The sequence below is a fragment of the Pipistrellus hanaki genome (assembly GCF_964339955.1).
Source record: "Pipistrellus hanaki genome assembly, chromosome: 21".
Taxonomy (NCBI): domain Eukaryota; kingdom Metazoa; phylum Chordata; class Mammalia; order Chiroptera; family Vespertilionidae; genus Pipistrellus; species Pipistrellus hanaki.
This window is the reverse complement of record NC_140523.1, coordinates 1,945,475-1,964,705: the sequence shown is the minus strand read 5'-3', so window position 1 is coordinate 1,964,705 and position 19,231 is coordinate 1,945,475. Positions and strand designations below refer to the sequence as shown.

Sequence of the window (19,231 nt, the reverse complement as noted above, 5' to 3'; positions counted from 1 at the left end):
ACTCCCCCACCCCTGTGCACCAATTTCGTGCACCGAGACTCTAGATTAAAAACAAGAGTCCTGCACCTCCCACGTGGGGCCCTCCCGGGCACTGTTGATGCCAGTCTGGCACCGTCTCAGCAGGCCATGCTTCCCCTCAATACCTCCTCCCACGTGATCTCCCGTTTTCCCTTAAACATCCGCTATCGGGCGGGCGGGCTGGATCTCACGCAGGCGGCGAAGGGCTCGGAGGGCTTTGTGGCCGGGGCTAGCCGAGGAGAGCAAGGTTCTGATGCAGTAGAATAATTCATTCACGGAGTAATGAAATCTTCCCCCAACAGATCTCCCTTGAATAAAGCTCATCTCTCTCGGGGCAGGGTCCTGGCTGAATGAAATGCTGAAAAGCATAAAGAAAAGGAAAAAAATAAAAGGAAAACCAGCAAAGAAATGGGTCAACAATCTCAGAGGGGCTCCGTCGGGCCTGACCATTTAGAGTTTGACAAACAAGCAGAGAGAGAGAGAAAAAAAAGAAAGAGGGTGAGAGAGAAATTCATTAATAGGAGAAAATCCTTCTGGAATAAAGCACCGGGTTTTCAGGTTATGTTTTCACTCCTGTGCACCTATGTGGTCTGAGGGAAGGGTCTGAGCTTGAGCTGGAATTCGTGATTATCTGATGACAGCTCAGGGGAATCTTTCCGAAACACTCAGCTAGAAGCATGCATTGTCTCAATTTTTTTTAATTAAGAGAGAGAGAGAGAGAGAGAGGTTTTGTTCCACTTATTCATGCATTCATCAGCTGATCCTTGTATGTGCACTGACTGGAGATTGAACCCAGAACCTTGGTATAGCAGGATGGCGCTCTAACCACTGAGATACCTGGCCAGGGCTTGGAGACACACATTAATCAGGGCTCCCAGGAGAGCCTGTGACCAACCTCGCCTCTTCCCATCGGTTTCAGAGTCTAACGGCCGCCGGGCGGTGAACAGGGGCTACGTGGCCAGCCTGCTCCGGCTGCATCAGGACTGGCACAGCCAGGACACGGCCAACAGCCGCCTGCAGATCCGCCGGGCCCTGCTGCTCTGCCTCAGGCACGTCGCCGCCCTCCAGTCCGGCCGGGAGGCCTTCCTGGCAGCTCAGGGCATGGAGATCCTCTTCAGCAGCATACAGGTAACCAGCGCGGGAGTCCCCTCTGGGTCAGGGGGAGTTAGGATGGTGATGCAGATCGTGATGGTGATGATGATGGTGATGGTGGTGGTAGTTATGATGCTGATGGTGGTGATGATCATGGTGGTGATGATGGTGATGATGATGGTGATGGTGGAGGTTATGATGCTATTGGTGATGACTATGATGGTGATGATGGTGGTTATGATACTGATGTTGGTGATGATTGTGGTGGTTAGGATAGTGAGGATGATGGTGGTAGTGGTTAGGATGGTGATGATGATGGTGATAGTGGTTAGGATGGTGATGATGACGGTGGTGATGATGATGCTGCTGATGATAGTTATGATGGTGATGGCTATGGTGATGATGGTGGTTATGATGCTGATGGTGGTGATGATCGTGGTGGTTGTGATGGTGATGATCATGGTGGTGGTGGTTAGGGTGGTGATGATGATGATGATGATGATGGTGGTGATGATGGTGGTGTTGATGATGGTGGTGATGATGATGGTGGCAATGATGGTGATGATGATGGTGATGATCATGGTGGTGGTGGTTAGGGTGGTGATGATAGTGATGATGATGACGGTGGCGATGGTGGTGGTGATGATGGTGTTGATGGTGGTGATGATGATGGTGATGATGATGATAGTGGCAATGACGGTGATGATGATGGTGATGACAGTGATAATGAAGGAAGAGGACGAGGAGAGATTTGTGCTGAGCACTTGCAATGGCCTAGGGCTGGCTTCATATTTCACCCCTGCATTTGAAACCAGTGCTCTCCCTCGAGGTCCACTCCTGTCCACTGCACCAGCGGCTCTCCAAGCTGAGCGTGCGTCAGCCTCATGGGAGGGCTGCAAGGCCCCTTCCTCAGAGTTCCTGAGCCCATAGGCTCGAGCGGAGCTGGGGATTTGCATCCCTAACGAGCTCCTAAGCGATGCCAAGGCTGTTGGTCTGGGCCTCCCACCGTGAAAACAGGGTCCTGAACTATTTCTATTTGTGTTTATGACGTAACTACAAACCTCCTGGGCACGAGAGTGACTGGGAAAGAGCTATTTTTGAGTCCTTCCCGCAGCCTTTGTTGATCGTATTCTTCCTTACCTTCCTGCTGAGGTCCCGAAACACAGTGAGAAGTTATGAATTTGGAGAAGGGGGCGATAGCAGAGGAAGGGCGTGGTCGAGATGTTTACAGCATCCTTGCGGGTTTCAGTCCTGCTCAGTGACATGCACCTGAACCCTATTACACCCACATCACTCAAACACGTGGGGCCACATATTCGGACCATAGGTGCACGCTCACAGCTCCAGCTGTTGGCTCTCATGGTGCCGGGAGGCTCTGCCCTCCACGCTGCGCCTTGCACTTGGCCAGGAGAGGACTGTGCCCTCTCATTGGTCCAAGGCTCGAACCTGTTCAAACTCTGTAGCCGCAGTCCCCCTAGCCCCCATGTGTTGGTCTATGTTCAGACTAAATTCACCCCAACAACGTGAGAGAGACATGCAATTCCAGATCCTACACGCTAGGCAAACTCAAGAGTCCACAGAGCCAAATATCAATAGGACAATGACATTTCTCTGGAGAGCCACATTTTTTATTTTTATTTTTATTTTTATTTTTATTTTATTTTATTTTTAAAATATATTTTATTGATTTTTTTATGGAGAGGAAGAGAGAGGGATAGAGAGTTAGGAACATTGATGAGAGAGAATCATTGATCAGCTGATTCTCTTGCATGACCCCTACTGGGGCTGTACCCACAACCAAGGTACATGCCCTTGATCGGAATCAAACCCGGGACCTTTCAGTTCACAGGCCTACGCTCTATCCACTGAGCAAAACCGGCCAGGAGAGTGGTCAGCAAATTCATGAGTCCTTAGAACCAAATATCAACAGCACAACGATTGACATTTCTTTGGAGAGCCACATTGTTTAAACCTAAACTTCTTCTAATGCCACTTCTTCAGCATAGACTCGTCCAGGCTGTGGTATTTTGTGGAAGAGCCACACTCAAGGGGCCAAAGAGCCGCAGGTGGCTCTCGAGCCGCGGTTTGCCTGCCGACCATGGCCCTAGGCCAAAGCCGGGTCCATGCCAGACACGGTTCTGCACAGGAGACACACCCTGCGTTGAGGGTGCTCATTGCCCGTGCTGCCCGCCTGTCACTCATCCCCTGAGCTCTGCGGCAGCCAAGGGGAGGCCACGAGATGCTGGAGAGAATGACACAGCCTTCCTTCTGCGCAGAGCGCCCTGGAGGACCGGAGCCTGGAACCCGTCACCTCCTTGGCGCTCCAGGTCCTGAGGCAGTGCTACCCCAAGGGCCCCCTTCCCTTGGCCACGGTCAGCAGCGCCTACACCTTCTGCACCCCTGGGCACCCCGCCTCGGAACCCCCACGCGTTCCCGCTGAAGGTAAAGGAAGTGGGTGCCGCCGTGCTGCCGTGTGCCCTGACCAGGCATCAAACCGGGACCTCCTGGTTCCTGGGTTTACACTCAACTCCCAAGCCACATTGGTAGGGGGGAGGAAAGTGTTTCTAAATAGGGTTGCTATTGGCACATGACTGGACAGTTCTTTACAACTAATTTTCATTTATTTATTTTTAATATATATTTAATTGATTTTAATATATATTTAATTGATTTTTATTTTAAATATATATTAAAAATAAATAAAAATTTATTTTATAAAAAGATTTTAATTTTATTTCTTAAAATATATTTTATTTATTTTTTACAGAGAGGAAGGGAGAGGGAGAGTTAGAAACATGGATGCGAGAGAAACATCCATCAGCTGCCTCCTGCACACCCCCTACCGGGGATCTGCCCACAACCAAGGTATATGCCCTTGACCGGTAATCGAACCGTGACCTCCTGGTTCCTAGGTCGACGCTCAACCACCGAGCCACACCGGCCGGGCTGGAATCGGTATTTTTCCAGGGGCGTCACCTTGCCTACCGTGGCACTGGCTGTGTCCATGGACTCGTGTTTCCAATAAGCTCCATCATCCCACAATCAGGGCGTCGATCACACTCTGCATGTAGGTGACCTCTCACCTTTGGCAAGGTCAGCTGCATCCATTCGTCTAAGTTGGGCGGGGTAGGGAGGTGGAGGAGCCAGAATGGTATGACTGCGTCGTTTTATTCTGCGAAGTGAGAGCAGAAGGAAATGAGAGGCAGCGGCGTAGCCACCAGACACGGTGCTCACGGCCGCACGGGCCGTGGGCGAGCCGGGGATGCCATTGGGGGTGGCGTGACGTCATCGTGAGCTCCTGGTGGGCCAGCGGGAGACACGCCGACCCACACCCGAGACTAAGGGCGAGCCTCACCCGCTTCTTCCCCTCCTCCCCCCCCACCCAGAGGACTTTGAAGATGATGGTGACGAGGAAGAGGACAGAGACTCCGATTCTGAAGATGTGAAAGAGGAGGTCGGTACACCAGAACCTTGCTCCTAGCGGTCCCCGTGTTCACGGCAGACAAGGGACCATAGCACTGTCTCTCGTCAGCTGATCCCAGTGTGAATTTTAAAAAATATATATATTTTATTGATTTAATTACAGAGAGGAAGGGAGAGGGATAGTTAAAAGCATCGATGAGAGAGAAACACCGATCAGCTGCCTCCTGCACACTCCCTCCTGGGGATGTGCCCGCAACCAAGGTACGTGCCCTTGACTGGAATTGAACTTGGGACCTTTCAGTCTGTAGGCTGATGCTCCATCCACTGAGCCAAACCAGTCAGGGCCCAGTTGTGAACCAAAATTGTCTCCAGGAAGGACCCAATGTCCCCCTGACTAGGGAACCACTGCTCTGAGTGATGGTGACTGTATCTAGGGTTGTAATTCTGTCTTCGTTTGTGTTGGTGGACTTCAACTTGGACTAAGCACTGAGTGAGGGTTCTTTAATTTTGTCATCCTCAAAATAAGACTGAGAAGTAAATGCTACCTTTTAAAGACATTCCTGGATATAAAATCTGGATTTAAAAATATCTATCTATCCATCCATCCATCCATCATCCATCCATCTATACCTCTATGTATCGACCTATCTATCCATCTATCTATGCATCTATATTTCTATCTATGCACCTATCTACCCATCAATCTATGCCTCTATCATCTATCTATCTACTTATCAATCCATCAATCTATCTATGCATCTATCTATCTATCTATCAATGCATCTATATCCATCCACCCATCCACCCATCTATCTATTCATCCATCTATCTACCTATGCATCCATCTATCTATCTATCTACCTACCTACTTACCTACTTATCTATGCATCCATCCATCCATCTATACATATATCTATATCTATCTATCTACCTACCTACCTCCCTACCTACCTACCTATCTATGCATCCATCCATCCATCCATCCATCCATCTATACATTTATATACCTATCTATGCATCTATCTATTTATCCATCCATCCATCCATCCATCCATACCTCTATCTATCTATGCATCTGTCCATCCATCTATCCATCCATCCATCCATCCATCTATCCATCCATCCATCCATCCATCCATCCCCCTTTCCTCCCTTTCTCTTGTCTTACCTATCGGCCTGCGAAACCGGTCTCTTCAGAGAGAGGGAGGCTTTCCGAGTTCTCTATGTAGCGATCGCTCGCCTTGCTGATGACAGCAGCTGACCTATACGGACCCCTCTTAGCCAGGCCTGCAGGGTTACGGCCGCCGTTGATACCCTGGTGTGCTCCGAGCTTCACTGATGAATAGAATCATTTCCGAAGTCGTCGGTGGAAAATTGGCTCTTTGCTGTCGCCCAGCGGTGCGGGACTCGGGAGTCCGCGCCTGACTATTTGAATAATGCTGTGCTGCTGCAGCCATCCATCAATGCCACGCTCCCTGCCCCTCACGCCCACGCCCCCAGGACTGGGCTTCTAATGAAGAGTGCCAGCCACTCGTGTGCCTCTCTTCACGCCTACCTCACTTCCCAGTGTTGCCGGGGGTGCCAGCCTGGGCCACAGCGGAGGCTGCCCCCGAGGTTGTGGGGGCCAGGAGGGCCTGAGAGATAGAGTGTGGGCCTGGTGCCTACTGCATCGGAAAATATCATCACGTCTCCCGCTCAGGATCTATCCTTTTTCTTTTCTTTTTAAAAAATATATTTTATTGCTTTTTTACAGAGAGGAAGAGAGAGGGATAGAGAGTTAGAAACATCGATGAGAGAGAATCATCCATCAGCTATCTCTTGCACACCCTGCACCGGGGATGTGCCCGCAATCAAGATACATGTCTTTGACTGGAATCGAACCTGGGACCTTTCAGTCTGCAGGCAGATGCTCTATCCACTGAGCCAAACCGTTTTTGTTTTTTTTTTCCTTTTAATTTGAAGTTTGGAGGAAAATTGTGGAAGATGGATGGAATATTGCATTTTCTCCCCCACACCCTTCCCCCCTCCGACTCCCCCTGGGTCAAGAATATAAATATTAAACATTTTTTTTTATTATTGATTTCTGAGAGGAAAGGAGAGAGAGATAGAAACATCCATGATGAGAGAGAATCATGGATCGGTTGCCTCCTGCACGCCCCACCCTGGGGGATTGAGCCCACCCTCCAGGCATGTGCCATTGACTGGGAATCACACCGTGACCTCCTGGCTCCTAGGTTGACGCGCTCAACCTCTGAGCCACACAGGCCGCGGGCTCTTTCTTTATTTCTAAAAAAGCAACTCGCCCTGTGACACTGTCCTTTGGGTAGGCAGGCACCGTCATTCGGAGGCCAGGGCCCCACTCACCCGGGTTGTGAAGAGTCTCGTCTGCATCTCGTCTCGATGCTCCTCAGGGTGGCTTTCTCGTGGGTGACCCTTGTCCCCCCCCCCCCCCCCCCCCGTGTCCCGCTGTAGGACGATGACTTGGAAACCGACGTGAGCAAGCTGAGCGCCAAGCCTGGCCTTGACCGCCCCGAGGAGGAGCTGAGGCAGTACGCAGCCCTGTGCGCCGAGCTCTCCCGCAGCTTTGAGGTGGGACGTTCGCCGGGGTTCTGGCCCCCTCGCCCCCGGGGATGCTTGATTCCACGCTGGGGCCTCTGCAGGCCCTGGGGCCACACAGGGGCTTGCAGATGGGGGAAGCACACGGCTCTACCCACTGAACCAAACCAGCGAGGGCTGTTTTTATTGATTTTTAGAGAGAGAGAGGAAGGGAGAGGGATAGAGACATAGAAACATCGATGAGAGAGGAACTTCATCGACTGGCTGCCTCCTGCACGTCCCTTTCACTGGGGATGGAGCCCACAACCTGGGCATGGGCCCTGACCGGGAATCGAACCGGCAACCTTCTGGTTTCTGAGTCGGCACATGCTCACCCCTAGCAATCTGCTTCTGAGAGAGAAGCAGGTGGTGAAACAAACGTGTGAGAAAGGTCTGACCGGCGTGGCTCAGGGGTGGTGTGTCGACCCCTGAGCCGTGAGGTCATGGTTCGATTCTGGCTGATGTCCTTGTTCCCTTGTCTGAGGGGGAGGGCCGTGCCCTACGGCGTTCCGAAGGGAGGGGCCTGGCCGGATCCCGGGGTTGCTTGTTGGCAGAAGCAAATTGCGGCCGAAACCGGTGTGGCTCAGTGGATAGAGCATCGGCCTGTGGACTGAAAGGTCCCGGGTTCAATTCCGGTCAAGGGCATGTACCTTGGTTGCAGCAACATCCCCAGTAGGGGGTGTGCAGGAGGCAGCTGATCGATGATTCTCTCTCATCGATGTTTCTAACTCTCTATCCCTCTCTCTTTTTCTCTGTAAAAAAAAAAATCAATAAAATATATTTTTTTTTAAAAAAATCCTCACCTTTAGCTTATTTCCCATTGATTCTTAGAGAGAGTGGAAGGGAGGGAGGGAGAGAGACAGAGAGAGAAACATTGATGTGCAAGAGACACATGGATTGGCTGCCTCCAACAGGAGCCCCTGCCAAGGCCGGGGAATCAAGCCTGAACCCAAGATACTTATGTGCCCTTGACTGGAATGGAACCGGGACCCTCCAGCCCGCAGGCCGGCGCTCTATCCACCGAGCCACACCAGCCAGGGCCATTTCTTTGACTCTTGAAACCGAGTCTTTCTGAGGCTGACCTGGGAGGAAGCTCCCTAACCCACAGGGTTGTATGCTGAGCTCTGTGCCCGGAGAGTGAGGACAGGGAGGGGTCATCCGGTCTCCCTGGGAGGGTGACACCGCCATGCTCTGCTCTGCTCTGCACCTGAAGGACCTGGAGCCCGCCCCCAGCGAGGACCTAACCCCCGACTCCAACCACTTGCACATTCCGAACGCCGCCTCCCTGAAGCCTCGGCGGCGGCAGCAGCAGCGGCGGCAGCAGCAGCGCCCGGATACGGACCAAGGCTCCCGGGGCCCGGAGAGGGAGGGTGCCCCCGAGACGTCCCTCCTGAGCACGGCCAAGTGGGGGAGGTCCCCTGGGCATCCCCGCAATGGACCCGGAACGCCTCAGCACCCAGACGCCCCGCCCCACGGGCTCGGGGCGGATCCTTCCGGAAAGGAAGCCCTTGACCTTGAGACTCTCCTCCAAGAGGCTGCTTGGGACATCGACATGACCTCCCGCGCAAGGACCTGTGCCTCCCTTCCCGGCGCCGCTCCGTCCGGGGGCACGGCGGACGGGATCCATAAGCTTCTGCAGACACACCCCCGGCACGCCCCCTTCCACGACCCCCGCGTCTACATGGCCAAGGCCGCGGGGACCAGGTCCGTGGCGGACTTCCAGACGCTGGCGTTCCCTGACCTCTGGGGCCACCGCCCGCCACACGCCCCGGAGCCCCTGCTGGAACGCAAGCGCGGAATCCAGAGGTGAGGGGGGTCCTGACACGAGAACCATGTTTTTTCTCTTCTTTTTTTCTTTAAAAGATATATTTTTATTGATCTCAGAGAGGAAGGGAGAGGGAGAGAGAGAGAGAGAAACATCAATGGTGAGAGAGAATCATCGATCAGCTGCCTCCTGCATATCCCTCACCGGGGATGTTTGCCCGCAACCAAGGTACATGCCCTTGACCGGAATGGAACCTGGGATCCTTCAGTCCGCAGACCGACGCTCTATCCACTGAGCCCAACCGGTTTCGGCTAAAAGATATATTTTTATTGATTTCAGAGAGGAAGGGAAAGAGAGAAAAAGAGAGAGAAACATCAATGGTGAGAGAGAATCATGGATCGGGTGCCTCCTGCATGCTCTCACTGGGGATGGAGCCGGCAACCTGGGCATGTGCCCTTGATTGGAATCAAACCCGGGACCCTTGAGTCTGCAGGCTGCCACTCTATCCACTGAGCCAAACCAGCTAAGGCTGTTTTTATTGATTTTTTTTTTTTAAGAGAGAGGAAGGGAGAGGGATAGAGAGATAGATACATCGATGAGAGAGGAACTTCATCCACTGGCTGCCTCCTGCACGCCCCCACCTGGGGATGGAGCCCACAACCTGGGCGTGGTCCCTGACTGGGAATCGAACTGGCGACCTTCTGATTCCTGAGTCGACGCTCAACCCCTGGGCCATACCAGCCAGGGGGCAACTTTCCTATTCTTCTGATGACTCCCAAGATGATCATTGGACGAGTGTGGGGTAAGGAGGGAGGGCCAACCTCTAAAAAACATTTCTAATTTTCCTTTCCAGGGTCAAGATACTGGAGGACGTCCGGAGGCTCCTTCAGCCCAGTGACGTGATAGGCAGAGTCGTCTTCAGCTTAGACGAGCCTCGGTGGGTGCCCGTGCCCGTCGGCGGACGGGCGGTGGGTGTGGCACTGAGAACTCTGTCCACGCTGGGCCCAAGCTCGGCAGTAACTTCCCTCCTTCCTCACAGGCAGGACTCGGCTCCCGACAGCTTGAGGTTCTCCTCCAGGTTCGAGTCGGGAAACCTGCGCAAGGCCATCCAAGTGCGTGAGTAAGTAAAGGAAGCCGCAGTGGGCCCTGACCCGTGTGCTCAGTGGTTAGAGCACTTGCCGGAGTGTTATAGGGTCTCGGATTTGATTCCCAGTCAGGGGCACGTCATCTTGGTTGCAGGCTCCGTCCTCGGCCCTGGTTGGAACACGGGTGGGAGGCAACCCATGGATGTGTCTCCTTCGCTTCGATGCTTCTCTCTCTTTCTCTTCTCCTCTCTCTTCCCTTCCATTCTCTCTAAAAGTCATCAATGGGAAAAAATAAAAATCTTCTGGTGAGGATTAACCAATAATAATAATAATAATAATAATAATAATAATAATAATAAATAAAAGAAAGCTGCAATGGGTTGGCCCGGGCAGCTCAAGAAAGCAGTATGACCATCTCTTCCCTGCCCTCTTAGTGGCCATCAGCTGTGGTGGTGGTGTTTACACCATGCAAATTGGCAGCCACCACAAGTGCATTCCAAGAGATAGTTCTTTAATATATATATATATATATATATATATATATATATATATATATATATATATTGATTTCAGAGAGGAAGAGAGAGGGAGAGAGAGATGGAAACACTCATGATGAGAGAGAATCATTGACCGGCTGCCTCTTACTAGGGATTGAGCCCGCAACCCGGGCATGTGCCCTGACCGGGGAATCAAACCGTGGCCTCCTTATTGGTTCATAGGTCAGTGCTTAACCACTGAGCCACCTCAACTGGGTCATACGCCATGTTAGTTAATCTTTATGAAGAGCACTGGGAGTTGGGGACACTGTTCCCATTTTTCATATGGGGAGACGGAGGCCCCCAAGCAATGTCCAGCTTTCAGTAGTCACAGCCTTCCCAGCTCGCTAGACACGTGATTGCCATTTCATCATGAGACGTGTCCCAGACGCGTCTCATGCCAAGGCCCCGTGCCCCTCCGGCCGGCCATGCCAGCAGCCCGTGCCCACTCTTGTGAGATGTGGTGGCTACGGGTCCCTCACCAGCCATCCACCCCGGGTCTGAGATCTGCCCGCCAGAACCCAGATGTGCCGGTTGTTTCTCAGGGTGGGCAGTTCCCTCAGAGACGCCTCACCCTCCGCTCCCCATCGCTCCCCCCTCGGCAGGTTCGAGTACGACTTGCTGGTCAACACCGACGTCAACTGCACCCAGTACCAGCAGTGGTTCAGCTTCCAGGTGCGCGGCATGAGGGCCGCCATCCCGTACCGCTTCAACGTCATCAACCACGAGAAGCCCAACAGCCAGTTCAACTACGGTAGGAGCTGGCGGTGTGTGTGTGTGTGTGTGTGTGTGTGTGTGTGTGTGAGTGTGTGAAGGGGGGGGGGGCGAGGGCTTCCTGGGTAACCAACCCCACAGATGATGTCGTCTTGAGAGTGTTTGGATCCTTACCAGAGTCCCGCTGGGTTCCCCAAGCATTTGAAGCTGAGTGGACACATTATATTTTACTTTATTTATTATTATTTTATTTTATTATTTTATTGTTTTATTTTATTTTATTATTTTATTTTATTGTTTTATTTTATTTTATTAAAAATGTATTTTATTGATTTTTTACAGAAAGGAAGGGAGAGGGATAGAGAGCCAGAAACATCGGTGAGAGAGAATCATCAATCAGCTGCCTCTTGCACACCCCCTACTGGGGATGTGCCCGCAGCCAAGGTACATGCTCTTGACCGGGATCAAACCTGGGACCCCCTCAGTCTGCAGGCGATGCCCTATCCACTGAGCCAAACTGGTCAGGGCAACACATTTTAAATATATGTGTGTGTGTGTGTATATATATATATATATATATATATATATATATATATATAAAATTTATTTTTTACAGAGAGGAAGGGAGAGGGATAGAGAGTCAGAAACATCGATGAGAGAGAAACATCAATCAGCTGCCTCCTGCACACCCTGCACTGGGGATGTGTCTGCAACCAAGGTATATGCCCTTGACTAGAATCAAACCTGGAACCCTTCAGTCCCCAGGCCGATGCTCTATCCACTGAGCCACCCCGGTTAGGGCCTGCCATGTCTCTCTTGCGGTGTAAGGTAATGCTCACAGGTTGCAGCATGAAGACCTGGGCATCCTTGAGGGCCATCGTGCAGCCGGCCGCAGCTCTCTGGCCCCTCCCTCTGGCCCCGGGGACTCAGCCGGCCTCCGTTTTGTGCAGGGATGCAGCCCACCATGTATTCCGTGAAGGAGGCTCTTCTCGGGAGACCCGCCTGGCAGCGGACGGGCTACGAAATCTGCTATTACAAGTGAGTCCGGGTGTTTGTTAAGTCTCTTCTCTCCACTCTCCCATTCCCTCTCCACTGCCTGCTTTTCCATGTTGCTCTGATGCCCCTCCACCCCAGGTGCTTGTCGGCTGCACTTGTCACCTTCCTTGTGGCGATTGACCCGCCCTTCAGAAGCATGTCAAATGGTACCCACTGGAGATTTCTATTCTTTTCTATTTTTAAATATATATATATTATTGATTTTTTTTTTTTTTACAGAGAGGAAGAGAGGGGGATAGAGAGCAAGAAACATCGATGAGAAAGAAACATCAATCAGCTGCCTCTTGCACACCCCCTACTGATTCTTTTTCATCATTGATGTTTCTCTCTCTCTTTCTCTTTCTCCCCCTTCCTCTTTTGAAATCAATAAAAATATATTTTTCAACAAGTCTGCCAACATGGGAGGGAAGAATCCACACATCTAAAATTCACCTTGGACCCTGGCCAGTTTGGCTCGGTGGATAGAGAGGTCCCAGGTTCGATTCCGGTCAAGGGCACATGCCCGGGTTGCAGGCTCCATCCCCAATTGGGGGCGTGCAGGAAGCAGCCAATCCATGATTCCCTCTCATCATTCATGTTTCTCTTTCTCTCCCTTCTCCTTTCCCCTCTGAAGTCAATAAAAATATACCGGTATTTAAAAAAAATTCACCTTGGCCGAGGCCCCGAGGAAAGCCAACAACAGTAATGTGAATAGCTTTTACTCATTAACGAGCCCATTGTTCTGTGATCAAAGAGGAACAGAGGGCTGACAGGGAAACCGTCAATGTATCATGTAATCCATTCTTCACTTCCCAGCCACGCACACCGCACCGATGAATGGATAAGGCCGCCACTTCACAGGGTCCTTTGTTCTACAACGCTCACCACGTTATGTTAACATATTCCCAGGAATGCGACCGAAGCCCAGGGCCCATTCAACAGCCAAACAGAACACCTCCCCCTAACAGGACGGCTGGGGGTACACAGTCCATCTCTCCCTAAAAAAAAAAAAAAAAAAAAAAAAAAAAAATATATATATATATATATATATATATATATATATATATATATATACCCTGTTTCCCCGAAAATAAGACAGTGTCTTATATTAATTTTTGCTCCCAAAGTTGCGCTAGGTCTTATTTTCAGAGGATGTCTTATCTTTCCATGTGCTAGGTCTTATTTTTGGAGGATGCCTTATTTTTGGGGAAACACAGTATATATATAATTGATTTTTTACAGAGAGGAAGGGAGAGGGATAGAGAGTTAGAAACATGTACCAGCTGCCTCCTGCACACCTCCCACTGGGGATCGAGCCCGCAACCAAGGTACCTGCCCTTGACCGGAATCGAACCCGGGACCCTTCAGTCCGCAGGCTGACGCTCTATCCACTGAGCCAAACCAAACCGGTCAGGGTTCTCAGTATATTTTTATTGATTTCAGAGAAGAAGGAGAGAGAGAGAGAGAGAGAGAGAGAGAGAGAGAGAGAGAGAGAGAGAGAGGAACATCCATGATGAGAGAGAATCATAAATCAGCTGCCTCCTGCACGCCCTGCACTGGGGATCGAGCCTGCAACCCGGGCCTGTGCCCTGACCGGGAATCGAGCTCTGACACTCAGCCACTGAGCCACTTTGGCCGGGTTGTCCAGCCTGGACCAGTGGTCAGCAACCTCATGAGTCCACAGAGCCAAATATCAACAGTGCAACGTTCGGCATTTCTTTGGAGAGCCACATTGTTTAAACTCAAACGTCTTCTAACGCCCCTTCTTCAAAACCAACCCGCCCAAGCCGTGGTATTTTGTGGAAGAGCCACACTCAAGGGGCCCAAGAGCCTCATGTGGCCCGAGAGCCTCGGTTTGCCAACCACGGCCCTAGACATTGCTGATGGCTCACGCGAGCTCTCTCTCAGCGTCGGAGCGACCCCATTGGCAGCCTGGAGCCCCAAATGCCCGTTTCCCTCCCGCCTCCCTCATCCCCATCTCTCCTCTCCTCTCTCTTTCAGAAATCACTATCGCGAGAGCATGGCCGTCACAGGGGGTGCCTCCAGGAAGTGCTATTACACCCTCACCTTCTCCATCACCTTCCCGCACCACGGCGACGTCTGCTACCTGGCCTACCACTACCCCTACACCTACACCGCCCTCATGGTAACTGCTTCTTTACGGCGGGACCGCGAGGGGCCGGGGGGCTCTCCGAGGTGGCCCCTGAGCCCCAGGGAGCCGGGGTTTGGGGTCCCTGACTCAGTGGGACAGAGCAGGGGTTTGGGGTCCCTGACTCAGTGGGACAGAGCAGGGGTTTGGGGTCACTGACTCAGTGGGACAGAGCAGGGGTTTGGGGTCCCTGACTCAGTGGGACAGAGCAGGGGTTTGGGGTCCCTGACTTAGTAGGTGGAGAAGGAGAGGGAGGGTGGAGGAAGGAGAGAAGAGACAGCATCAGAATGCAGTGCGCACACGCGCCACCAATAAAGGGCTCAGAATGAAATAGAGAGTTCAACAAGGTGTCCGATGGGAGGAATGGACCCCAGGTCTTAGAACAGAGAGGCGACCAGCACGTCATCCGTCAGCGCTGTCAGGGAATCGATAGGCAGAGGCCCGTCCTTGGAGGGGCCGGCACGAAGGACAGGCACCGGCCATGGGCCCTGGTGTTGAGAGCGTGAGAGGCCGTTCTGAAGGAGCCCAGGGGTCATCACGAAGGGTGACGTCACTGATCCCAACGGCCCGCGAATTCCAGGGTCTTGAGCACAAAGAAAGAAGTGGCTTCTTGCTGTGTAGCCACGGGCAAGCTGTGGAAGCCCTCAGTGCCTCAGTTTTCTCATCTGTAAAATGGGGACTATGAAAGCAGTTACTCTGTGGGTTGTTAGGATTAAATAGCTTGATACATGGAAAGTGTTAGCCAAGGGTAGATGGTGACCTTTAGACCGTACATCATATTCTCTCTCTCTCCCTCTATCTCTATCTCTATCTCTATCTCTCTCATGTGTTTTATCACGTTAAGTGCCATGTCAGTCACCAGTGACTGGCACTATACTTTCTTTTCTTTTCTTTTTTTTTTAATTGACTTTTTTATAGAGAGGAAGAGAGAGGGATAGAGAGTTAGAAACATTGATGAGAGAGAGTCATCGATCAGCTGCCTCTTGCACACCTCCTACTGGGGATGTGCCCGCAACCAAGGTACATGCCCTTGACCGGAATCGAACCTGGGACCTTTCAGTCTGCAGGCCAATGCTCTATCCACTGAGCCAAACCAGTTTCGGCAACACTATACTTTCTGGTGCTGCCAGCATATCGGTGAAATCTGATATGGAGAGCTAAACGGAAAGGAAGACAAAAACAGGCCTGGCACTTAACGTGTTATTAATTTCAGAGAAAGGAAGGGAGAGGATGAGAGAGAGAAACATCAATGATGAGAGAGAATCGTGGATCCGCTGCCTCCTGCTGGGGATTGAGCCCGCAGCCCTGGCATGTGCCTCGACCGGGAATCAAACCGTTGACCTCCTGGTTCACTGAGCCACACATGCCGGACTACTTCTATAGGATGGCGTGTGGAAGATACTCATTCCATAATTTATAATAAAACTAAAATTATGCAAAAAAAAAAAAATCCAAATGAAGGACCCCAAAAGAAACGACTACAACGGCCGGTGATTGTTGTCTTAGGGTGGCTGAGGATCATTCTTTTTTCTTTACTCTCTTTTCCAAATCGTCAGCGATATAACTTCGTTTATCTTTTATGGGAAAAGCCGATGAAAATCACCATTTCTTCCTCATCGGTGCATCTGTGAGTAGACACCCAGAGTCTGATTATTTCTCTCACGTCTTAAAGCAAGTCCCATTCATGTAAATAAACAAATAAGTATTAGACCAAATAGTTAATTGGTTAGATTCAGGTTAAAGGCACATGCCCAGGTTGTGGGCTCGATCCCCAGTAGGGGGTGTACAGGAGGCAGCCGATCCATGAGTCTCATCATGGATGTTTCTCTCCCTCCCCCCCTCACTCTCCCCCCCTCTCTCACTCTCCCCCCCCACCCCCCCTCTCCTCCCTCTCCCTTTCCCTCTCTCTCTCCCTCTCCTTCTCCCTCTCCCTCTCCGTCTCCTTCTCCCTCTTCTTCTCTCTTCCTCTCTGAAATCCATAAAAATATATTCAAATAAAAGAAAATTTATTGAATTTTTATAGCCCTGGATACGGTTAAATTTTGTTACAGTTCCATGGATGCTTGAGGGGAAAAAAGGGATGTTCTCTGTAACGCAAAATCTTGACATATATCTATAAAAATAATATCGTTCTGATACACTCTATCATGATTGCCGTGAATGGGATTTATTTAAGACGGAGGCCCTGTCTCGGCGTCTCTCGTTCCCGGGACGATGTTTCTCCTCCTGCCACGCGCACGTTGCATATTTCAATCCTGTGTTATTTGATTCCTCAGATTTATGAGCTTTCTATAATATGTTCATCGCAGATTGTGCCCTTTGTCAAAATAAGATTTTTAAATCCCATTTAGCTCACTTGTTCTTGAATGTGGCTCCTTCGCAGCCTGTTTCTGTGGCCCTGCCTGCGGTGATTTATGTTCGCCTAGCCTTTGCGTTCCAATATTTCTTTCTCATGATACCTCAGGAGAGGCAAGTGAGATAGATAATGTAGGCATGTTTTCATATATGTCCCGGTGTTGGTTTTTTCTTCTCTCTTCAAAAGCATCTCTTGCTGAAACCGGTTTGGCTCAGCGGTAGAGCATCGGTCTGTGGACTGAAAGGTCCCAGGTTCGATTCCCGGTCAAGGGTATATGCCTTGGTTGCGGGCACATCCCCGGTGAGGGACATGCAGGAGGCAGCTGATAGATGTTTCTCTCTCATCGACGTTTCTAGCTCTCTATCTCTCTCCCTTCCTCTCTGTAAAAAATCAATAAAATATATTTTAAATCAAACAAATAAATAAACAAACAAAAACTCAAAAGCATCTCTTATAGACAATATAAAAACTAATCTAAAAAACATTGTCATTTAAGAAGGCTGTTTAACCTAGTTAGACATATAACCCATTCTGGTGTCACTTCTTATCATTTTGATTTTATTCTATTTTCTATGCTCCTTTGCTTTTTTTAAATTTTTTTTATTTCTTCTTTTCTCCCTCCCTCTCTCCCTTTATTCTTTCTAATAAAATATTTTTATTGATTTCAGAGAGGAAGGGAGAGGGAGAGAGAAAGAAACATTGATGATGAGAGAGAATTGTCATTCGCTGTCTCCTGCACACCCCCTTCTGGGCACTGAGCCTGCATCCTGGGCACGTGCCCTGACAGGGAATCGAACCGGTACCTCCTGGTTCATAGCCCGACACTCAACCACTGAGCCACGCCGGGCGGGCATGATCTATTTTATAAGTTCTTGCATATCTGAGCATACATGCTACATTTGCTTGTGAGCAGAAACGTGGCTGATTGTAAGTTTCCTGGATTTTAAGCCTTTCCACTTTCAAGTTTTGGGTACTAAGTGCTTCATTCCCTCTGGCATCTCGTGTTGCATAGATGTACATATTTGCATTTATCTTTACACACACACAATCACTTTTTATTTTTATCTTTTAAAAAATATATTTTATTGATTTTTTTAAAGAGAGGAAGGGAGAGGGATAGACAGCCAGAAACATTGGTGAGAGAGAAACATCAATCAGCTGCCTCCTGCACACCCCCTCCTGGGGATGTGCCTGCAAACAAGATCCATGCCTTGACTGGAATCGAACCTGGGACCTTTCAATCTGCAGACCGATGCCCTATCCACTGAGCCAAACCGGTTTTGGCTGTTCTTTGCTCTTGACTGGAGTCTTTCACGATTGGCTAATTCAAAGGGAGGGGTTGGCCTTTGCTGATTCAAGATAGCGGCCCCCAGGGGAGCTGCAAGCCTTGTGGCCACCATGGCAGCTGCCAAGTCATGCCGTCCAACATGGCGGCTGTCTAGACTGTTCTTCGACAGAAAGGATGACGTGTTTAGTCTCACACCGATGCAAGCGGCATGGCTGTGTCCCGAGGTGGGGGGGACCATGGTCCCCAAGTCTCACTCGTACATGCTTCCGTTTTGTTTCCGCTCCAGACCCACCTGGACCTCCTCGAAAAGAGCCTGGATCCCCGGGCGGTGTACTTCCGGCAGCAGGCTCTCTGCCAGACGCTGGGAGGCAACGCCTGCCCGCTGGTGACCATCACGGCCATGCCCGCGTCGTCCAGCCCGGCCCACCTGGAGCAGTTCCGTGAGTGCCACGGGGGTGGGGGGGGGCTCTCTTCTTTGAAGATGGGGTGGTGGTTGGGGTGAGGGTCTCAGAGTCTGAGGGACCCACCGGCCCTTGGAGAGCCAAAGTGATGTCGTGTAACCCCACCCTACAAAGGATGCCTCATAAAAAAGTTGAATGATGGAGTCATTTATTAATGGCCGCTGGCATACAGGGGAGCAACAGCGCTCCAGACCTCGCAGCCCCGAACGGCTCGCCACGCCCGGCTTCCATGGGCAGAATGTCACAAACGTGTCGATTACATCTCTGAGCCTGGACTGAGGAACCTGTTTACGATTCTACAGAAGTGAAACAGCATGTTAGCTATCCAAAGTACCTACGAATCACTGAGTCGACAGAGACACATTATCCAAGACCACTGGGAGAATTTAGGATAATTGTGTAGTCCAGATTCTGGGACCATTGAGTCCACAGGGATGCAATCTGTAGCTACTGAGGCCATTTGGGATCATTGAACTGTTTGGGTCCCAGGAATGTGCTTCGGTGACCAGTGAGATTAACAATCAATGGGGTAGTCAAACCGCCATCCATGGAGGATTCAATCATACATAAGGTCAGAAGATCAAAATAACTTTTAAATGAATACAGGACCCAAAACAGCAAGGTTAACATATTAAACAGCAATTTTTTTTTTTTAACCTAAGTATGGTTGCTACCATACTTCAAAAGCTCCATACAGCCGAAAGCAGTCTCGCT

The 19,231-nt window shown here is 50.6% G+C and overlaps 2 protein-coding genes across 2 annotated transcripts in view; one reads left to right on the top strand and one right to left on the bottom strand.

Moving 5' to 3' along the window:
• TTC23 (tetratricopeptide repeat domain 23) overlaps positions 1 to 19,231 on the bottom strand; it is a 995,109-nt gene that overhangs the window by 225,732 nt on the left and 750,146 nt on the right. The window lies entirely within an intron of this gene.
• AGBL1 (AGBL carboxypeptidase 1) overlaps positions 1 to 19,231 on the top strand; it is a gene marked incomplete at its 3' end in the record, with an annotated part of 137,152 nt that overhangs the window by 34,985 nt on the left and 82,936 nt on the right. Inside the window, exons 7-17 of the mRNA XM_084868983.1 lie at positions 938 to 1,146; positions 3,387 to 3,552; positions 4,497 to 4,564; positions 7,006 to 7,122; positions 8,342 to 8,934; positions 9,747 to 9,830; positions 9,933 to 10,013; positions 11,120 to 11,268; positions 12,179 to 12,266; positions 14,265 to 14,409; positions 18,343 to 18,496. Of these exons, the coding sequence (XP_084725109.1) occupies positions 938 to 1,146; positions 3,387 to 3,552; positions 4,497 to 4,564; positions 7,006 to 7,122; positions 8,342 to 8,934; positions 9,747 to 9,830; positions 9,933 to 10,013; positions 11,120 to 11,268; positions 12,179 to 12,266; positions 14,265 to 14,409; positions 18,343 to 18,496 (1,854 nt within the window). The remainder of the gene's footprint in view (positions 1 to 937; positions 1,147 to 3,386; positions 3,553 to 4,496; positions 4,565 to 7,005; positions 7,123 to 8,341; positions 8,935 to 9,746; positions 9,831 to 9,932; positions 10,014 to 11,119; positions 11,269 to 12,178; positions 12,267 to 14,264; positions 14,410 to 18,342; positions 18,497 to 19,231) is intronic.